General features: G+C 37.2%; 1 protein-coding gene across 9 annotated transcripts in view; it reads right to left on the bottom strand.

Moving 5' to 3' along the window:
* Positions 1 to 518: 518 nt before the first annotated feature.
* YLPM1 (YLP motif containing 1) overlaps positions 519 to 21,484 on the bottom strand; it is a 32,784-nt gene continuing 11,818 nt past the window's right edge. Inside the window, exons 6-21 of one of the 9 annotated variants that reach the window (XM_085301743.1) lie at positions 18,167 to 18,482; positions 18,002 to 18,088; positions 16,717 to 16,812; positions 16,146 to 16,329; positions 15,853 to 15,998; positions 15,336 to 15,490; positions 14,627 to 14,689; positions 14,151 to 14,270; positions 13,696 to 13,872; positions 13,394 to 13,477; positions 13,047 to 13,130; positions 11,702 to 11,788; positions 8,539 to 8,590; positions 3,148 to 3,278; positions 1,296 to 1,477; positions 519 to 923 (exon numbers count right to left, since the gene is read on the bottom strand). In XM_085301743.1, the coding sequence (XP_085157869.1) occupies positions 1,331 to 1,477; positions 3,148 to 3,278; positions 8,539 to 8,590; positions 11,702 to 11,788; positions 13,047 to 13,130; positions 13,394 to 13,477; positions 13,696 to 13,872; positions 14,151 to 14,270; positions 14,627 to 14,689; positions 15,336 to 15,490; positions 15,853 to 15,998; positions 16,146 to 16,329; positions 16,717 to 16,812; positions 18,002 to 18,088; positions 18,167 to 18,482 (1,929 nt within the window). In that variant the 3' untranslated portion in view covers positions 519 to 923; positions 1,296 to 1,330. The other 8 variants (XM_085301741.1, XM_085301742.1, XM_085301746.1 and 5 more) reach the window with 8 other exon arrangements.

The following is a 21,484-nucleotide window of genomic DNA, read 5'->3' as shown; positions in this document are numbered from 1 at the left end:
TTTCAATGACACTTCTCTGTGAGACAGTTGACTTAACACACGTAATGAAATGCCCTGACAGGGATCAATCAAGATTAGATCAGACAAGATGTGGTAAGAACAAAGTGAATTTTTTAAGGTTTCTCTCCAGAGARCTCTGTAGTACTTGTCATCCAGTTCCACATTAAGAAATGTTTTACATACACTACTACCTTGAGTATTTCAGAGCCATCCAACAGAATTTATACTCATGTAGCAATGGAAATTTGATATAACTGAGACAGTAGGATTCAGAAACTAATAACATTCCTGCTCTCCAAGAAGAAAGAGAGGGGTATCACTGCTAAAGGCCAACAAAACCGCAGGCCTTAATGGAGCTGACTACAAGAGGTAGAGCAAGTGATAAATCTAGAAGACAGGACACATTCTGGAATACGAGCACAGCATCTCTTCCAGGTAAGGATGGTTTCGAACACTGTCAACTAGACCACATTTAAAATGTCAAACAAAAACCATGCTATATGGTCCACCAAGAGAACTGGGTTTATAGTGAAATTTATTGTTCTGCTTCCTAATACAGTAAGCTACAAGGTACATACAGTATAAAACGAGAACGGCCACAAAGCAAAAGTGGTAGACATTCTGTGACGGTACAGTGGAGGYAACATCCTCTGTCTAATCCGTCCACTTTATCCCACAAACAGCAGCTAAAACTACCGGCCCTCCCCTCCCTCCCCTTCAAAAATATTAAAAAGGAAACTGTCTCTTTCGTTTAGGAGCAGTAGGATTTTTTTCTTTTTGTGGGCACTGGTTATCTGCCAATATCTCAAGAAAATTACTGAAACTAAAGTAACAGAAGAAACAAAAACTGTGAAAGTGGGAGTGACATGACCCATGCAAGATGCTCATGACACCTTGGTTCACTTCTCCTCAGAGCAAACGGCCTGCAAAGAAAGGAAAAGAGAGTTACACCAAGTAAAACAGCAATTAAAATGGTCAGAGTTAAGATATAGCAAAAGCACAATGTGAACCAGACAAGACTAGGCACACAGCTAAACTATCCTCTTTACGATGAGTACGGGCTCTTTGTCAGCAAGGTTTGGGGATTCTGATAGCTCATCTTTCTCCTTTAACATTTAGATTCTGTACAGGAGAGTACACACTGCAATGTCCCCAGCTGACACCTATTATACAAGGCTTCCAATTTCATTTGGGAGAATTCTAACGATCATGTGAACTGTATCCTCAACTCTTAATCTGCTCCCCCCAGTCCCCAAACCCAAGGCCATAAACACACAAGAAGGCTGCATACTTACCTTAAAAGGCACAAACATTTCATTTAACCACTTTTTCATATATACTTGGTGCGATTGAGGGCTCTCTCAGCCAGATGACCACTCTCATCTGTTATTTTCTCCCAATCTGTTTGTCCAACCACAAAACCAATGGCCCTTTTCCTGTCTGCATCTTTCTTTTCTTCTAGATCTGCCCACCGCACCTATGGAAAATGTACTATCAGTAAGACAATCCCTTAAGAAACTCTGAGACACTTCCAGGCTTTTCACTGCAGATGRCAGTACAAGAAATCTAATTTGCACTCATTTTAATTCTGACAGGTAAGCATTAATTTGCCTTCTCAGAGGTAAAGATGGAAACTACAGCAGTTRCACTATTTTTAATACTTGAATAACCTGAATGTTCCATGAAGTGGAAAAATGGAACAGATGATTACTTCTTCAACTTCTGTGCTGTAATTTTGAGAGTTGAACTGTAATTGTCACTTTTATTTCTCTATTCAAAACAGCACTTTCTGCATTAAGAATGATCAAATATTTATTTCTCATTGAAGTATGGTACTGTAGCAAAATCCAAGATTTTAGTCCTAAATGAACTGAAACAGGAGAGTAGGTAATTTATACTGAACTCTTGTCTTCATTTTCTGTAAAATCTGTCTTTTGATTGCACAATGGAAACATCTAAAAATAGATTATCAAATAACAAGACATTACTATAAAGAATAACTTGGGAATAAATTAGTGAATGAGGGGAGTTTTCTTCTCTAGCATCTGTGATATATTTCTATTATTTCCACTATTTCTTTATATTAAATAACTTCTTCCTGCATTTGTTACCTCTCATCTTCACAACTGCAGCTGTTGCCTCTGCGGCTCTCCGCGATCACGCAGACAGCTTGCATTCAACCCGTGACACATGCAGTCCCTCTCTCACCCMCACACACAGACATCAAAGGGGGCAAGGGAGGTGGTGACGATGAAGGGCTACAGTCCAGAAACTAAGCCAGAACACGTGGTTGCAGGATCAGAAAAGCAGTAAGTGAACGAGCTCTTCCCTATCCTGTTTACTCCCATACACACTGATACGTTACTTCACACTTCTGTCAACACCTCACCACTCCACATTGTACCTGAACTTCCTCAGACCTTCCTACCGATAAGCAATACCTGCTTTCTTCCACTATCACTTCCTCTGCAAGATTGCCCATCTCTCATGCACACTCTCTCCAGTACTACCCATGCTTCCTACTTGACATTACAAAACAAAGTCCAAACACACATAATTAACTCATAAATCATTTTAGCATCTAAAGTTAATGAACTGCTTTTYCAGTTAACCTATTAATTTAAAAAATAAGTATTGTACCACGAARACCAAAATTATTCAGATCAGCTTCATCTTAAATCTTAAGACTCAAATTCAACTGTAACTTGTGTAAGATCCATTTCTTATAAGTTTTAATGTTCAACTAGCTGCAATATACATAACAAAAAAAAATCATTTTTCAGAATCTGCACTGCATATCACACTCTCTCTTCTGTTGTGTTCTGTGATGAACAGGACTCTACAGGTTCCTCTGAAATAAAATGCCTCTTTTGCCCCATCAAGTAAAGGAACATGSCCCCTTCCTCAATCTCAAAACCATGCCATACACCTTTAACCTTTATTATTTACAACTCCACACTTCATTAATACTGCATCTGTTTACCTCTGGACCCTGTTCTCAAGAATATTCTGTTACAGAATCTAATGGAATGGCAAACAAAGGAAGCGAAACAATGAAATTCCTATATTCACAGACACTGAATGTCTTGATACAAACTCTTGCTCTGAAACAGGTTATTAACAGAAAGTCATTAGAAAATTTATTACCCTCTTCTTTCCAGGTTCAGAAGCACGTGTATCATAATCATCTGGAAGCTGTAGGTAATCTTCCATTCTGCTGGCAATTGCTTCCCAGTCCCGCTTCCTTTTAGCGCCGGTCCGCAAACCATCCAGCTTGTCTGAGAACAAACACAGAGCCTCAGAGTTAAAAGAGAATTTTTTCTGTTATTCACAAAAACAAGACGAGAGTGGAAATACTTTCAAAAGAACGAACAGAACTTGTACATCCAGCTCGTCTTAATAGGAGGAATGATGAGAGTTGAAATAAACTAGAGAAGACTCAACACCATTTTCAAGATTTATTGATCTTTCACATTAACTCTGTGGCATAACACTCCACCTTGTTATTTGTATGAGGGAGAAAAGCTTGCTTTTCTGGATGTTCATACCACATGGAGTCCAYCCTCAACAGGTACAATACAGCTACCAAAAGCTGTTTAGGGAACCACAGATCCAGCTGTTCCGTACTTTAACACAATATTAATGCAGTAGCATTTCTTCCCCAAAATTCGGGTTTAATATTGTGTCAAACGTAACATATATGTAGTATTAAGGAATAAATGACGATCATATAATTAAATGCATTGAAGACCAGTTTTTGAGATACTGCTTCTACTTAATAACTCTTCCTCCAACCCTGACCTCCGTTTCTTCCCCCATCTTCTTTCCCTCCCTGCCCCCCAAGAAAAAAACACCAAAATATCCTCCAGAACTGGAAAAAATATCAGAATCTTTCATTTCATGATGCCAGAGCTCAGTCACAAATATTTGAGAAGYAAGTTTGTCCAACAGTCATCATTTTCTTCTTTGCTTATTGAACCAATAAAGCATGAGGAGAAACAATTCCACTCCTAGGTTCAAAAATTTTGTTCCTCTTTGCACACTTATTTTCAGTGAAGAAACAATTCCTTCTTGAAATTAGGTGGCAAACTGCTTTTGTTAATGAGATGAASTAATTAATCATCATAAGATTAACAATAAGGCATGAAAATGAAAACCAGCTTTACAATTCAGAATAAATTCTGATGCATACTACTATTTTAAAAATCAACAATTAAGTATATGCAGAGGRAATACTAAGCTTGTTAGGTACATTCTGTAAATCATTTCCACTGATGACAGCAACATTAGTTCAGAAGTCACTGACATAATTAAATTTGCCCACAAAAGGCCTCTGAAACAACCAAATAAAATGCAGCRTATTTTCTGGATAGCAGAAGAGGATGTTCGAAAGTATGTATTCAAAGAAGCTCAGTTCAGAGATGAGTTTTTTGCTTAATATGGGAGAGAGAAGAATAACAGAGATAATGTGAGGCAATGGTGATGTAGACATGCTAGTACTATTTAAATGCTGTAAACTAAYGAAATCATTTCTTCCTCATATAACTCTTAAAATTTTCAAGAATCTAACTTTGCCCCCATTTCATTGRAACAGATACAGAATTTCTCCTAGGAAAACATGTTAATCCCCTCCACCAAAAAGAACATCATTTAAGAAAAATCACGCAGAAGTATTTGGATCTGTTACACGGTATCTCGTGACACAATTCAGTTAAGGTTCTTCTTTTGTTCTAAGTTAAATCTGCCAAATTTGAAGCTCYATCTCCACAGAAAGACGGCACTTCCTCTAGAAGACAAAATTCATTTACAGAATATCCTTCTGTTACTCCGGCACAACAGGTACTTGTACAATTCTTCAGTATTACTCGCAGATCACTCAATGAGACCATTCATAGCGTAAGGGTTTCCAGAACAAATTACATTTAAAAAGAGAGCAACAAACGCACTGAGGAGCATTTAGGATTATGCAGAACTGAAAACTCGGGAGCTCTCTGTTGACAGTTACATATACACAGACACATTCCTGCGGGAAGGCAGCCCCTGCTGTTACATGCTATGATACAAGCACATCTCATTGCCAACACGGAAGAATTCACTCTCCACTCGCTGCTGCACACAATTGAAAACGGTGCCAAGAAACATGTAACTCTCAAACATAAATAAGGGAGTTTAGGAGGTCCTCAGAGCATGAGAATTCCCCCCACTCCCCCCATTTTTTAAAGAGGTTGTTGTCGCTACGTAGAACTTATTTTAAAATGTTATCTCCGCTTGTATTTGAAGTTGGATAGTCTTCCCAAAGAGATCTGCTTCCCCCACACTAGCGTGGTTGAAGGTACATGCGCCATACAGCAAACACACTCGAAGGGTATGTCAAAAGTCTACCACAAACCATTATTTCAGAGTGGTTTTTTTCCTGAAAATGAGCCAAAGTGTCATTTTGTAACAATGGTGCTTGTGAATGTTTATGGAAGATGATCAGTGTTAAACTATCAATCAAATCATTCCACTGTTTCTATTTTAAAAACAATGAAGTAGCAGCTTTTTTGAAAATCCATTAAACTTAAAAACTCACCTGTAGAATTTTAATAATAAAAGCATCTTAGAGTGGCAACATTTTGCTCCTTCAAAAATGACACAGTAAACTAAATGAACCAATCAAATTTTTGTACTTCTTAYACAAAAAACAGATAACATTAAGTATAATGCTATTTGCATGCTAGARCAAATTTTATAAGGGTATCAAAGCTTCAGCCACGGCAGAGATCATTTCTCCATCTATAAAAAGTTTGTAYATCCCGCAATTAAGCCATATCTTGAAACAGTGTATTGTGCTAAACACTTCAAACACAGTCTAATTTAAAAAATGTTAGTCTACTTTTGTAAAGTTAAATAAAAGAACCTGTGTGTACKATGCACAGAGACAGACTGGAACAGTAGTGATTACATTTTAAATAGAAATGTGGCCATGCAGTCACAACACATAAGGAAACGATATACCAGCACACACACTCAGAGGAATGCACTTCCCTGCCAAAGGAAATCTGAACTACAGCAAGAGCTCTGAGGCGAGCAGAACGGAGATCGTCGCAAGTCACGGTTGCAGCTAAAAACTCAAAGCTTTCAGACCTTTTCCAAGGCATGCTACAGTCAGTAAAATCTTGCTGTTGCCTGTAACAGTATCTACTCATGAAAGGGGGGGGGRAAGTACAACAGGATTTAAAGTGTTGGTTTTGGACTTACGTTACTTCTGTAAATGCATGCCCTTTGGGAATAAAGCAATAAGCATAGTGGGCAAGCCAGGTCCCAGGAGGAAGTAGCTCTACTTTGGAATGACAAATGCATATTACAGTTTACATGCCATTCAGGAAATAATTTTAATTGCTCACCTACTGAAACGGGTATGTGATTAACCAAATACAAAATCCTATTGTGAATTAAATATAGTTATTCTTACTCACAAACTGCAAGTGCTTATAATGCATACTTTCAGCTAAAAGGTGTCTGTCCTTGCAGAACATTTTTAAAGGAATAGTATTCATTACATTTGAATGTCAAGCTTTAAAAGTATGTGTATTCTGTCAGAWTTTACTTTTAATGCGTACTTCTATATATTTGCAAAAAAAGAATTTAGAGGATAGTTATATAAGTAAAATTATGAATATAGATTTAATGGAGAGATCTTTTCAGCACTTTTATCTGTAGCGTGCAGAATGCTTACACTCAGTTTGTTAATTCAGTTCTGATTGTTAAAACATTATTGGAACAGCCTTGCAAGTAACTTACTTTAACATAASATTGACACTGCTGCACGCTCCCCATTTTACATTTATAACGGCTATAATATAAAAGTTGCTTTTTATATTATGGAGTTTTGCTACAGAAAGAAATTCAACACCATTGTTTGCTTCTATTTATTAGCAGTATTTGATCACGAGACCGGGAAATTTTGCAAACTATCTTTAAATTTCTACAGCAGCCACAGACCCCACAGTGCTATGAACTACACATAAAAYGTAAATACTTTTAGAACATACTTGGGCCTCCTACGATATTAATAAAATACATGGGATATCTTTAAAATGCTTAACCTGGGTAGTGGAAGATATCTGTTCCTGTTCCTCAGTATTCAAAGAAAAGTCAAGGTTATTTGGAATGCAACAAAATACATCAGACATTTGCATTCTTTGACAGTATACAGTTTTCTAGTACTATCGTCTCCTGCATAATCAAACCCAACAAGCTAAGAAATAAACTTAAGATATCAGAGTAATTACTTCTGAACCAAGCACACAGACAAATCCTGGGCGAGTCTTTGACTGCCTAGCTGTTTGATATACCAGACCCACTGAGTACAAGGCTCCTCCAACTGTACTGCAGGTGCCAAGAAGTCCAGATAGTTCATAAACATTTAAAAGACTTAAAAGAGAGCACAGCAGCAGGAGAGATGGTGCAGCTAAGTAGTGAACAACAAGAAATGAAAGGCTGTTTTACGTAAGTCAGAACTTCCGGTGCTATTTCTATTGTGCAGTTGTGATTTTGGTTATTGGAAAGCAGTGATACACAGGGCTGTACTACACATGCAGAGGCAAACTTCAAGGAGTTAAGACATGCTGTGTTGCATTCAGATATATTTGTTACGTATTCTAAGAGTGACAGAAATAGTAATTTTATGCAGATTCTGTTTACATATCTTGAATTAGTTCCATAMCTGTTCATTAAAAAAACAAACAAGYAAACATAATGACTGGAAACTCCTTTCCATGTGTACATATTCCATCATGGCCATGGTGCCTGCATTTCACCCAAAAGTTGCTTTTGACTTTGATAGTATTCTGGTATTATTGTTTATAGATCATGCACCCAGAAGCACTAAACAGAACAAAAGTGTAGCAAAAATAATCCCCTTATACTCATGGTAAGTCCATTCTGCATCCTATTAAAAGAATCCTAGGACTCTCCTGGAATTTGAAAAGCACAACAAATTTTAACTTTTCAATACCTAAGTCACTGAAAAGAAACACTGAAGACTAATCATTCAAGGTATGGATTTTTTTTTTCTTGCATATGCCAGTCTTGGAGAGCGAGGAATACCTTCAATACAATTCCCTACTGTGTGTGTCATCAAGAAGATAAGAAATTATTGAGTATATTTAGGCTTAAGGAAAAAAAAATGTATGTAGTATGAATAAGAATGCACTGTAATGTAAATCAATTCTTTGCCTTTTACAACAGGGAAGAGATGAATAAAGAACAGAAACACAGCTTTTTTAAAATTCTGAGACAAAATACTTTCCTTAAACTTATGAAAGAACAATTAATGAGTTTACAGAACAGTGATGGTTAGAAAGATCAGAATTTTCTTGCCTCTGCAGAAGACAGAAATTGCCTTTTTGTAGAAATGTTTTTGTAGTTTCAGGTACATGTGCATGAGACCAGTACATTTGTCTTTTGTAAGGAGGCACAGTAAAACTGTAAATTCAAGTTCTGCAAATATCATCAGTTACCAACTGTAAGAAACAGGAAAAAATAAATACCCACCTAGCTTTGCCTCAGAAGTGTCCATCTCCCATTTGCTTTTCGGAATGTAACCCTAAATCATACACAGAGAGAAGCTCGGAGGATTAGAGAGAGACACACATGCATATCACTTTTGAACTGGAAACAGCATTATAATGGGAGCTTAAGGTATTTCTTTTTGTAAGGAACAGTTCGTGTTATCAGATGAAGGAAACAAGTTACTCGGTATTTCAGAACTTCTGCATCCACTTCCCATTCAGTGATTTTAGCAGCCCTTGCGCATCATTACAAGAGCACTGCTCTCTGCAAACCCAGGACTCCAGAATGAGTCTAACACATAGCAATGGTACTGAAACTGTGCGCACAGTTACTACATTACATTGTCCCAGGTAGCATAGTTAYTGCAACACAATTTATCAGGTATTAAGAATATTCAATGCTTATAAATACAAATGTAAAAATTACATCAGTCATATGCTTTTAAGAAYGTATTTCCAAAACAAATTTACTTACATGCAAGCTTCATTTAATAACCCCTTTAAAGGAACTAAACTTTTTTTTATCAGCGGTTAGTCCACAACGAAACAAAATTCTTTTTCTAGCTTAAATGGGAGTTAGCATCTGCTGAATCACTGAGATTTAAGTACTATTGTTCATTTAAAAATTACCTTTTTTTGTAGTTCAAACAATGGTTCTTTTTAAACACTTTAAATAATCTGACATCATGCATTTTATATATAACAACATCTTTAGCCAGTTTATTCTTTGCAAATAAATATAATTATCTTAAATTTGGCAAGAAAATAATTACTTTAGATATTTTTTGTAACTTTTTAATACAATACTCTTGGACAAGTAAATCCTTACTAAGCAACCCCTTATAATTCACTTCATTTTACATTTGGCATAAAACTACTTCCGTTTCTCTGCAGTCAAATAAATAGCCCAATATAATGAAACAGAACCCCTGTGAGAGTTCACAGTTTTAAGAATAATTTTTGAGAGAGGGAAAAGAACTACTCTAGAAGATTTCAACACGAGAACATACTTAATCCAGAGTTTTATTACACTAAATTCTTTTCTGCTCTATTTAGAGATTACCTCCCCTGCGGTTAACATATATTTATATTTGAAAATGCTAAGACTTACTAAATCCATGTACCATTCCAGAGAGCCACACTGCTTTTGTTTACATTCAGCATTGCTCTTCCAAAATCTTTTACAGAATTATTTTCTATCAAGCATATTTGAGATTATCACAGATGAAAGTATTTTATTATTGCTTTTAATCAAGTCTGTATTTAATATGAACTAAGACAGTTTGCACTGCAACATTTCATTGTAATAAATATATAAATTTCATGTATTATACTTTTAAACCCAGCTACACATTAAACTTTGCTCAAAAAAATTAAACCACAGCTAGAAGCCTGTATTGCACAAATTCATGTGTGACACACTGGTGAGAACACTAAGTTAAACGCATCGATAATTCATACCATCAAGCACAGAAAAGAAAGAATTGTCGGAACGCTACAAACAACCCTATGGGAGTTGGTAATAGCAACAAAAGAGTGACTTTGATGGTGTGAAATGCCCTATTGTGTGCTGAATCTGTATTAATATCCCAGTATTCAGACAGGGTAAGAAAAGATTCAGACTTCACCCCTTAGTTCAAGGTAGTTGGATTTTTCAAGGACATGCGCCAGATGGCAGGAGCTTCAGACCTCTCTTTTTCCACGTGATTAAGAGAAGTGCAGCAAAATGAACTGAAGAACCCTTACCAACTGCTCTCACGAAGCAACAGATACCAGATACGGTGTACTATTTCACCCTCCTGTCTGATGCATCTCTCTCTGAAATTAGCCACGTGACTGAATAGCAGAAATTATACACAGCAGACAATTCTTTGCTACTTTTCACCTCTCGCAAATCTGAATAGAAACCGTTTTTATATGTATATTACTTTTAGTTACTAAGAATTTGTTTGATTTTCACCACCAAGCTTTCTCCTTGACTTCTAAAGAAGAGGCTTGTATGTTATATGTGCTGTACATTAGGACACTCCCCAAGCCCATAAAAACACACATACACACATACATATATGCATAGATTTCTCTCAAAAGCTAAAGACACAACTTTCTATTTTAGATATAGTTCATTTTCAGGAAATAAAGATCTAGCAACCATATTCTTGTAAACATGGATGCGTCTTTAAAGTGTCCTAATCACACTTCATGCAGTATCATACTGTGCCAAAGAATTATTTAGTGAAGAGAATAAATGAGTCATATTGCAAAAATAAATGTTTATTAAAACCCACTCTTCCTAAGATTTATTTTTATTCTGTATTTCAACTCCTTTCTAGACTGCCACTCATGAGGAAGAATAAATTTTCATCAAGAAAATGGACTTAGTTTGTCTCAGACATTTTTGGTTTCTTCTTGTTCATCGCAACTTAACTGCTTGATTGTGGGAGACAGGGTTTGACACGTCCAACTCAATCAAGCACTGATCAGTTCCAGCTCCAACACACACCAAGAAATTACATTAGGAAGCCCTCCATGGCCTCTTAAACGCATATCCAAAAAAGCCAGACCTCAGGCCAACTCTCTAACCCTCATTTATGCAAAAAATCTAACCCCTCAACTTGGAAAGAGTTAATGACAACCAAATTAGTAAGTCTTGGCAGAGAAAATATGCTTCTTCATAACTGTTGTCATGATCTGTGACAGTCGAGAAGAGTTTTTTAGACACATGGAAGGAAATAAGCTAAATGAACCTTTGCCCATTCTTCCCACCCCTTCACTTGGTGTGATTCTTAGATATCCTAATATTTATACTTTCTCCTTTCCAAGATTATATAGAAGTTCCACTTCTATATAATGTGAAAAAAGATCTATAGTGTACTGCAATTTATAGATGTGCGCAAGAGACATTTTTGCCAAGCTCCACTAAAATGCTGTTTGTGGCATAGACTCACAGATAATTAAAAAAATCAGTTAAGAATAACATCTTCTAACATGAAAGTTCTATTAGAACTGTGTAAGAAAAAAGTGACTAGAAATGTGTGTATTAATATCGCACTACTAGGAATGGCAATGGATTTAAATTTGTAAGATTGAGACTCTCCCTCAGACATATAAACAAACATTTTGTTAGAGATGGCTGATGTGTCTCCTACCAGTTCACTCTCTTCTTCCTCTGTTGTATCCTTCTTGGCTTCTTCTTTCTGGTCTTCAATATTTGCATCAAAATCCTCCATCTCCACCTATTCCAAAAGAAGCAGACATATATGCTGCACTGCTTGACTAATAAGTATTATCTTTTTATCAGAGAGTAAACAGAAGATTCCAAGCTCAAATAGATAAGGAAAATGAATTCTCTCATTCCATTCAGATAAGTGTGATGATGCATTATATATTAATATTGGTTCCATTTTTTGCTTCCTTCAGAAGCAGGATCTCTTCTTGCTAGAGTGCAAAATTGTGTGGGCAGGTACCAATAGTTTATTCTCCTCCTTCTCATGCATTTGTTGTGTTGCCAGTATGACACTTCCTTTGCTTCACACACAATCATAATTCAAAACCTATGTCCACTGATATCATGTATATACCACAGAATACTTAGTACTCTCGATGTATGCATAATTCTTCATACCGTTAGTTAAACCTTGATGCATACATCAGCGTAAACAAAAATCTGTACTTCTCTTGAGTCTTCTTCAGAGTCGAGCCTTTTGATCTCTTCTTTAAAATTACTAATTTCCAATACAAACAATCTGTAGATTACAGATAACCTGCTGACCTCACGACAAACTTCCAGAGTCAACTATTTTCCTACTTCAATAGGTCACCAGCTTCTATGGCCACAGCACAGAAAATGCTGATGTTCTGACACTAACATGCAGCTCTAGTACACCCAAGATATACATATGATTAACATACTAGTCTGTTCTAGAGTTCCTGAAATGTCTGCCAAAGAAGAAGGCAGTAATATAGAAAGCTAACATATCAAAGATGGAGCAAACTCCAAATGGAATAAAAGATAGCACACTTCTACATCAAGTGTAATCTTCAGTTACAAACTATTTATCTATTTCTTCATTCTCTGCAGCAGATCAGGATTTCTAAAAGTAGGACTTAGAGGAATTAATCTTTAAAAAAAATTTAATCAACTACTTTCCAATTATGATCCAAATAACCAGTAACCTGAAAAGGTGCCAATTTTCCTCTGAGAGAGCAAAAATACTCTTTTATTGGTACTCAACAGTTGCTGAAGAACACAGACACTTCAACTCTTCCTCAAAAACGCATAAGCATGGGCTCCAAAAAATGCAATAAAAAAATAACGTGTGCGTTTGGGTAATTGATAATAATAATAAAATATACTTGTCTGACACAACAATTCTGGCTTTCTACAGTGCCAAATATATGACTGTCCTATTACAATCATACTGTTCTCTGCTTTATATTTTCAGTATAATCACATTTACATAGTTTGTCATCTTAACAAGCACAGATTCTTACCTCTTCAATAGCAGCATCCTGCAACAGAGAACGAATGTCCAAGCGCATCATGTGACGTGGTGCTGCCTCCCAGTGATCAGACATCTAATAAAAAACATAAAATAAAGCATCTCCAAAAACATAACAGATTTAACCGGCTATCGGGTTTCTGAATGCRAATGAGATGTAACTGTACTTGAGAAAAGTAATTTCAATCAATCCCATGAAATTGCTACCAGCTCTTCTTAAAAGAAAAGTGTAGGCATCATGTAGYCTAAAAGAGGATGAGAGCTTTTCGACAACAGCAGTCCTGAAAGCACAAGGAAACCTATCATTAATTCTATGACTCCACAGATGTAAACGGTTACCCTGTTGATATCCTTTAGTTTGCGTCCATGAATATTCCTCTTGGAACAGGTCTGGTTATCTGCACTCATTTCAGCTAAGTACACCTAGAAAGAGAAACACAATATTAAATACTGTAAATGTATTTTAGAACCATTTTTCTATCTGGTGATACACTCCGCAGTTGAACATTCTGAGATCAGTACATTTGTAATGATAGACAACAGTACTTTCCCTCAATGTGGGAAGGACAGTGTATTCAGAAGTTCAGAAGCACTATCATACAAGTGGCTTGCAAATTCAAATGCCTTTTTCGCTCCATTACCTCAAAACCCTTGGTTTTCGCTGCGCTCCAAAACTGCTCAAAATGTCGCACTCTGTCATTGATAGCGTCAAGGATAATGAAGGGGAAAAAGCCATCATCCAAGGTCTTTTTGAAAGTTTTAAACATACTAGTACGATAGGTCTCTTCCATGTCAGCTTCGTACTCATACTCCATCACCTGAATCAAGGACAAAGCCGTTTAAGAAAGAGGACACCTCTTAAATTGGTAACATTCGAGTACTGAATGCCATGAACACAAAGTATATTGCTATGAGAAAAAAACATCTTCCAAGTCATTTTAAGAACTTGCACAGTCTGCCATTAAAGTATTTTAACTTGTTCTAAAAACAACCCCTGCATGCTTGCAAAGCAAAAGACTGAAATTTTTAATCACCACTGTGTTGTTCCAGAATGTCTTGCTTATTTCTCAAGGTAAGCAATCTTAATTAGAAGTACCTTCTTTTTCACTTTTTTCCCTGTATCTGGGTCTCTCTCTTCTTTTTCTACTTCAGTGATGAAATAGTCATCCAGGCTGAGCACTCTTGGTGCAGGTCCTCCACACTCTACTTCTTTATCCTGCGAGGAAAGCAAAACAAAAAAAACACATATACCCTTGGACATTTGTACAAATTCTGTTCTGCTATAGAAGATCTCCAAAGTGCCTTTGGCACACAGCAGTTTCCTGCTCTATATTCAAAACAAGAAGAGAGCAGCATTTCTTCAACTTGCTACTTGTGAAGGGGATTCACAAGTCACATGGAGATATAGAACATAGAAATAACTAAAGGCTGAAATTCCAGCTCTTGATCTTGTTTCTTCCAAAAGCCTAACTTAAATTCTTCCTTTTCATACCAGACAAACAGAAAGGAAACAGCAGARGAAGCAAGCACGAAAGATGAGCAGCACTAGAAAGTGAGCAGCTGTTTACGTACCCTGATGAGTTTTGCTACATGTGTCTTTCCACTGCCAGGCAACCCTCTCATAATGATTACAATCTGAAACAAAGATCATGTAAAAAAAGTAAGAGTCTCTACTGCATTTAAAAAAATCTCTTTTGCAAAAATAATTCTTCTAGGAAATCACGTGCTCTGGGCTCACAGTTTTGCATATCAGACAGCCAGATCCATGCCTCTGTCTTACAAAACAGGTTGTGATGCATAGCAGTAGTTCCACAGAGGGAATAACAGTACATGAAGTTAATCATCTCAGCAACAAAAACTGTGTAAGCTGTTATAGAACTGCTTCAGATAAAATTAGCTGTATGCATTTTGTCTAAATATCTTACAGCCTGAATCTTGTTCCTTCTGCTTTTCCTGTGGTGACTGCAAACTCTCTGACTCTCTCTGAAACCAAGTCTTTTCTCTGATGCATTAAAAACTAAAGTGAAGTTCTCAGAAATATCTAAAATATATGAATATTACCTACTAATAGGAATTTCATCCTAGCATTCCTAGAAGGTTTACAACTCTTATGGACTCCTTATAGCTATGTTACAGTATTCTAGGTATTGGCAAAGGAATAAACAGAATTTTTAGTGCTTCCCCAAATGTAGGCTTTTTGCCAATATACTGCACATATCAGTATTTTATCTGAATATAGATCTTGTAGAAAATGATTGTTGGGTTCAGAATTCATACTTACTCTCTCTGGCCTGCTCTCTCGTCCTGGTGGCTTCAAAATATCATCTACATTTTTAGATTCTGGCTTCCTTTCCACTCGTGGAGCAGGTGGTGGCTGACGGGGCATCGATGGAGCAGAAATAGGTATCCTTTCCTCAGGGTAATTTCTACGATCACCTTCAAATTTCAGTAATTCCACAGAAGATTTTCTTAGTTCAGTAAAATTAGAAATTTAAGACACTCATCCTCAGTCAAGCTGTTTTAAACAAACCCTCAATATTTTAGGAGAGATTCACGGATGTCTCTCCAAAGCAATCCAAAGTTCTAACTTGGGAACAACTACAATCAAATACATTTTTTAGTAGAATATCTATTTMTTTCTTTCCTGATCTCATCGCTGCTGAGAAACAGAAAACCACATGGCTGTCCAAATTTATACTCTTAACAAAGAAATACTGCAATTGAATCAATCTCCTCCTAACTACACCTCTGTGAGTCCATATTTTTCATAATACAACTTTTGGACTGAGAAACTGTACCTCCGAACATGGAAGGCCCATGATCATACGTTGTACGATCTGTCTTTCGTTCATATGGAGGTCTTTCAAAACCGCCTCGCCTGGAGGACGGATGGTCTTTCTTGTCACGGTAAGACTGAGTCCTTGTAGGTGTAGTAGGAAGAACCCTGTCAAAAGAGCATTTTGTGTATTTCTAGGATTCTATTATGGATTTCAGAGAGAAATGAACATGTGCCCCTCAGTCAAAGCTGACAGTCTGATATTCAGTACAGCTTGAATCAGATTGATTTCAATGGTGTTCCTAAACCACATACCTATCATCTCGGGGATGACGATCTTTTTCAAATCTCTCTCGTTCATAGTCCGCAGAACCACGGTCTCTGTGCAACTCCCGCTCTCTCTTGAAATCCCGGTGATCTGTGTTTGAATTACCTTGACGCTCAAAATATGGCTCACGATCCCTTTCTCTGTTGTAACGATCGCGCTGGCTGGGGTGCTCTGAAAGGAGAAACCCACAGAAATCAGAACTACTAAAATATACCCTGAATTTTTTATTATCTCTGAAGGAAAAATAACAAACAAAGTGCAGAAATGTATGACATAGGGACAGAATTTACTCGGCCACTGAATCTCCTTCTGAGCTGTAACAGACAACCACGTCACGTAATCCTATTTAAGGCTATTAAACTACATTTTAAAAATGGCTAGGTYGTTGATCACAGTACTGCTCTTAACAATATGAAGTGTTATCTTTATGGGTCTCTGAAGATAAGAAAGTGGTTCTGGCTTAAACAGAAGTTACTTAGTTTAAAATATTCTTTTAGTGCCTGAAAAAATCTCGTAAGAGCTAACTAACTGTCCGAGAGCTGGCCAAGCATTCCCTACCTTTTTGAAATGTTTGCCTCTCTGGTAGAGGTTCTGGACGCAGAGTTACCCTCTCCCCATAAGGAATCTGTTCCACTTTACTGGTGGTTATATCTGCTTAAAAAGCATCAGAAAAATAATTAAGGACATAATTAATAATTCCATAATTAAGGAAATAATTAACCCTTTTCCATCTCTTCTGTCATAAAAAGCAACCATTCAATGGCTTTAAAAGTAATTGAAATACTTACTGAAAATTTATCACACTGGATAATGCAGAAAGGGCCATACATAAATACAGAACACTGTGGTTTCAGAAGTCTGAAGTGGGTTTGTGYGTGCATAAGTATGCATACCATTTTATCCAAAGCAGTAAAGTTCCATTCTTAAGAGGAGTTCAGGTATCAAGCACAATTAGAAGATTATAAATACTGCAATGCTATGAAAGTTTGAAAAACTCACAGAACTAATGTTGAGAATATTAACTGAAATGCTCCCTTTAGGTTCCTAAGAGTCACAATTTATCTAACAGCTTTTAGTAAAAATATCTACTTAGTGGCATTAATACGGCTTTAATTCAAATTGTGGCATCCTATAAAGAGAGAAGAAAGTTCTCTAAACAGCAATGMACAGTCTAAGGACTTATTAATGACACAATTTAACTCTTGTTAAATACTGTATGAATGAAGGAAATGGATTCTATTAAAAACCTAATGTTAAAATTTAGCCTTGATAACACTCTTGATGAGTGTTAAATACCTGTTTAGAGGGCATGCTCTTCAGAACTGGGACTTTCATCTCCCTCCCTGTTTGGAAGGAGTAGGTACCTCATACACATTAAGCAGCATATACATAACAAAAACAGTACTCAGTCTGTTTTATGTTACTATATTGTTGCTAAGAACTGTAACAATATAAAGTACTTTTTAAACATACTTTTTTCCAYGCTCAGCTCTAAAAGGAGTAAGAGAAAGTATCAATATAAACTTAAACATAATATGCTGATGTGATCACCTCAGTTGATGTTTATTGGAAGCAGATGTGGCTATACACCATACAATTCACATGAACTTTGAAGTGAACATTAAACTCAAGGCTGTAGATTACTTAAGTGGGGAAATTAAACCCAGAGAGCTTTCCAGCTCCTTAAAACTGAGTTGATTAGCATTAGATCATGAYGTACGCAACCCACAGGCTAACAGTATAATATATATGGCATGCTTTGGGTTGCACACTACTTTAAGCAGCAGCAAACCTGTCTAACTCACTCTCTATTACAGATCAATAAATACATTCTACTACTCACCTCGGCCGTGGCCATAATCCACGGTTTGCTGAATTATAGGTGCTTTAGGAACTGGTGGAATAACTGGAGGAAGTGATACTGGTACACCTGATGAAACAGAGGTGTGAACAGCAGGTACTTTCACGGGAGAGGACACTGGTGGAGGCAGCATTGATTCTTGCTTACATAATTCGTACTCCATATTTGCTCCTTTATCCTCATTTGTGTCCCAGAGTCCATGGAAGGAATCCTCATCCCAGCGTTCCTGTTCCACAGCAGAAGGTGATGGTTTTAAAGACTGACCATGACTTGGGGTTGTAGATGGAGTAGAAACTGGAGTATGTGGCCTTGTCATAGGTGTAGTTGGCCTTGTCAGTGGGGCAGTTGGTCTTGTCACAGGGGTGGGCTGTCTGAACAACACGGGAGGCTTTATAATAACAGCAGGAGAAGGTTTAATAGCTTGGGCTTCTACTGGTGTCTCTGAAGACAGCTGAGAAGAAACCTAGATGCAGAAAGCACTTTAAATAACCTTCTCTCTTCCTCCGTAAGCAAGCACAGTGGCAATCTGTAACTATATCATTAGCTTCTTCCAGTACCTTGATCAAGGTACTACAGTTAGGAGGACATATTCAAGAAATGGCAGCCTGAATTAAGTGGTGTTTGTTCACTAAATGAAGGCTTAAATACTGCCTATTTTCTCCTTCAAAATAACCTTATCAATTTAAGCTCTGAAGGCCTATCTCAGTTCAAAAGTGTCTACTGTTTCATTCCCAAAGACTTCTACTGTCTGCAAAGACTCCTGCTGCCTGTAAGGAGGCTGAAAAAGTCAAAAAGCAGGTCAGCATGATAAGGCACAAGAGGACTGATAGGGTCAGCTTCTTTCTGGAAGTCACTGGAAAAACTCTCCAGATAGCAGTATCACCTGGCAGCCCTTTAATGAAATCAACATCAGACCAATGTAAGCAATGGGGAGRTGCTGCCCAGTGATGAAAAAAATCCCTTCGTGAACCAAACCACTCCAGGGAAGCCCACATACTGTGTCACAAGAATCTCTGCAGCATAGCAGCAGATGCCAAGCTACAGGCAGCTGCCTGTATATTAGCAGTATCTAACAAAACTTGGAGAATGCCTGTAAATACAAAGATTGATCTTGTAATARTAGTTTGTCAAAGTCAGGACAGAAATCTGAAGGCAGGAATCCTAAGAAAGATAACAGATGTTTGAATACACCTAGGCAAATGGGTGATATACTCTGAGATAAAAAATACCGAAGCTGAGGTGTAAAATCACTTCCTAAAGGAAGCTGCAGTTCTTGGTAGCAAACTTATTTCATTATTTTATTTTACAGACACTGCAAACAAGGAAGCAGTCAACCAGACAAAATCAAAATTCATACTGCTTCATTCACTGCATACCACTTCTCTGGACTGAAGGACAAACAAAGCTTTGTCCAGCTAAATATCAGGCTCAGAGGTCTATAAAGTTAAATTTATCAGTAGCAGTAACACTGGGGTTAAGATATGAGGAAAAATATCAAGAATATCAAAGACTGTGCACCAATTCAGATATCTCCAACATATAATTAAAAAAATAGTTTATTCATTTGAGGAGGAATTTATAAATGTGAGTAAAGATGATAGCACAAGTACTGTTGGTAGCACTAGTTCTGACCAGGTATGAATTATCAAATATATCAGATATAAGGAGCTGAGAAGACAATCTAGAGCCAACCGTGAGATAGGCACCAGAGGAATACCTTCCATCAAAACAAGAGATGAAATCATGGAGGTACACAAACACAAGCCTCCACGCACTTCATGATATTCCAGARGGCAACCAGAACCTCCAGTAAAGACAGCAAACAAGTAAAGGCTAACAAACTCACGGTGGAAATATGCAAGTTTCTGATGGAACTATGAAGACCTCAACTTTCTCATTTAAGCCTTTCAAAGAGGAAGAGACCTTTTAGATTAATTTAAGGAAGAAAAGTAGAGCAACCTAGGATTCAAGTACAGTATCAGAATCTAGTTAGGTGGGGAATGGGAGAGTCTTCTCATTTACCTTATGTCCCTATTTGGAAGGGCTCACCTCTTCTTGCACATCATCCTACAACAGCAACCTATGCTGTTGAGCATCATGAGCCMCTGTTCCCGGAAGGTCATGCTCAGAGGACATGGTAGACTGAACAAAYAACAAAGGCTATGGAAAATCTAAAGAAACCATAAAGTTACTTTTCCTCAACATAAGTTTGATAAGGTTAAGTGCTGCTGAGGGGTTATTCCACAGAGAGAAGTCTGACCATCAGAAATCCTGCTTTCATGATGAGTACAGGAAGTATCTCTTCGAAATCCTGAAAGAACTTGTGGAGCAGAGGGACAACATGATTTCTGGCACTTGTTGTTCAGCTTAAGTGAGCAGGCTAGGTCTAGAGTTACGGTTGCAGCACTAAGGTCAGTATATGACTGGTATGATGAGAATTTTTAGTACTCACTCCACACAMAGATGCCTCAGAGAATATGGAACAAATTGGAATTTAGATTTCTTTCTTCTAGCAATGAAAGTTTCTTCCAAAGACCAGTCACTATTTTCCTTTTCTAAAGTGCAGTTCAAGACACCTCAGGGCTGAGGGGTGCAACTAGGCAGGTCACCTGCACACTGATTATTTCCGAAATTGAACTTACAGACTTCACTGAGAGTTATTTTCAGAAGTGAGGTAGCTGTCCTCTCTTATCATATGGTTTATTTAACACATATGTAACACTCGCCTGGCGGATACTCTACATGCAAGCAATGAAAACAGCAATGATGCTTTCTAGATTGCAAAACTCTCACAACACAGGGTTTGAAGACCACCAGCGAGAATAGAACAAACAGAGCAATAACCTGAAGAAAAAAAGCAGTGTTCAGTAGAGAATAGTCATCTGAGAGCTAAAGCCTAGGAAAATAGGAGGAAGTTCTRAAGGACTGAAAATGCTTAACAGCGAGGCAACTAAAAAACTTGACACAGTTCAAGTCAAAAGGTGAGAACACGGCACAGACCCTTTTTTTAATATATGTGGGGAAGAAGCTTATGAATGTTTCTGTAGGTATAGCTGAAGCAAAAAGTCACAAAATTTTCAATGCTTTCACCAGTGAACCACAATGTGAAGGAATATTGATAAGCCTTGGAAGAAGAAAAATGACTTTCTCTGCCTCTCATGCAGTGTAGGCTGCATGCTGTTTAGACAGAGAAAAGTAAAAATGTTTTAGTCTGAAATAAAATACCGCCAAGGATCTTACCTCCAAGGATACAATTTAACCAACYGCATCTATTTTTCACCTACTTTAAAGGAATTGATTGGATTAGGCAGTGCTAATAAAGCAATATAGACACGARAAGCAATGTAGTGTTAAGTACATAAGACACTCATGATTAACTTGTACTTCAATAAACTCCAAATAGAAAAATTTTGTTTCCATATGTTTGTGGTTTATYCAAGTACACTTTTATGAKATTTGACTAAG

This window comes from Rhea americana, unplaced genomic scaffold, assembly GCF_003343005.1.
Source record: "Rhea americana isolate MKP2758 unplaced genomic scaffold, rheAme1 scaffold_18, whole genome shotgun sequence".
NCBI lineage: Eukaryota > Metazoa > Chordata > Aves > Rheiformes > Rheidae > Rhea > Rhea americana.
The sequence above is the reverse complement of the archived record's forward strand: the minus strand, read 5'-3'. Positions and strand labels throughout refer to the sequence as shown.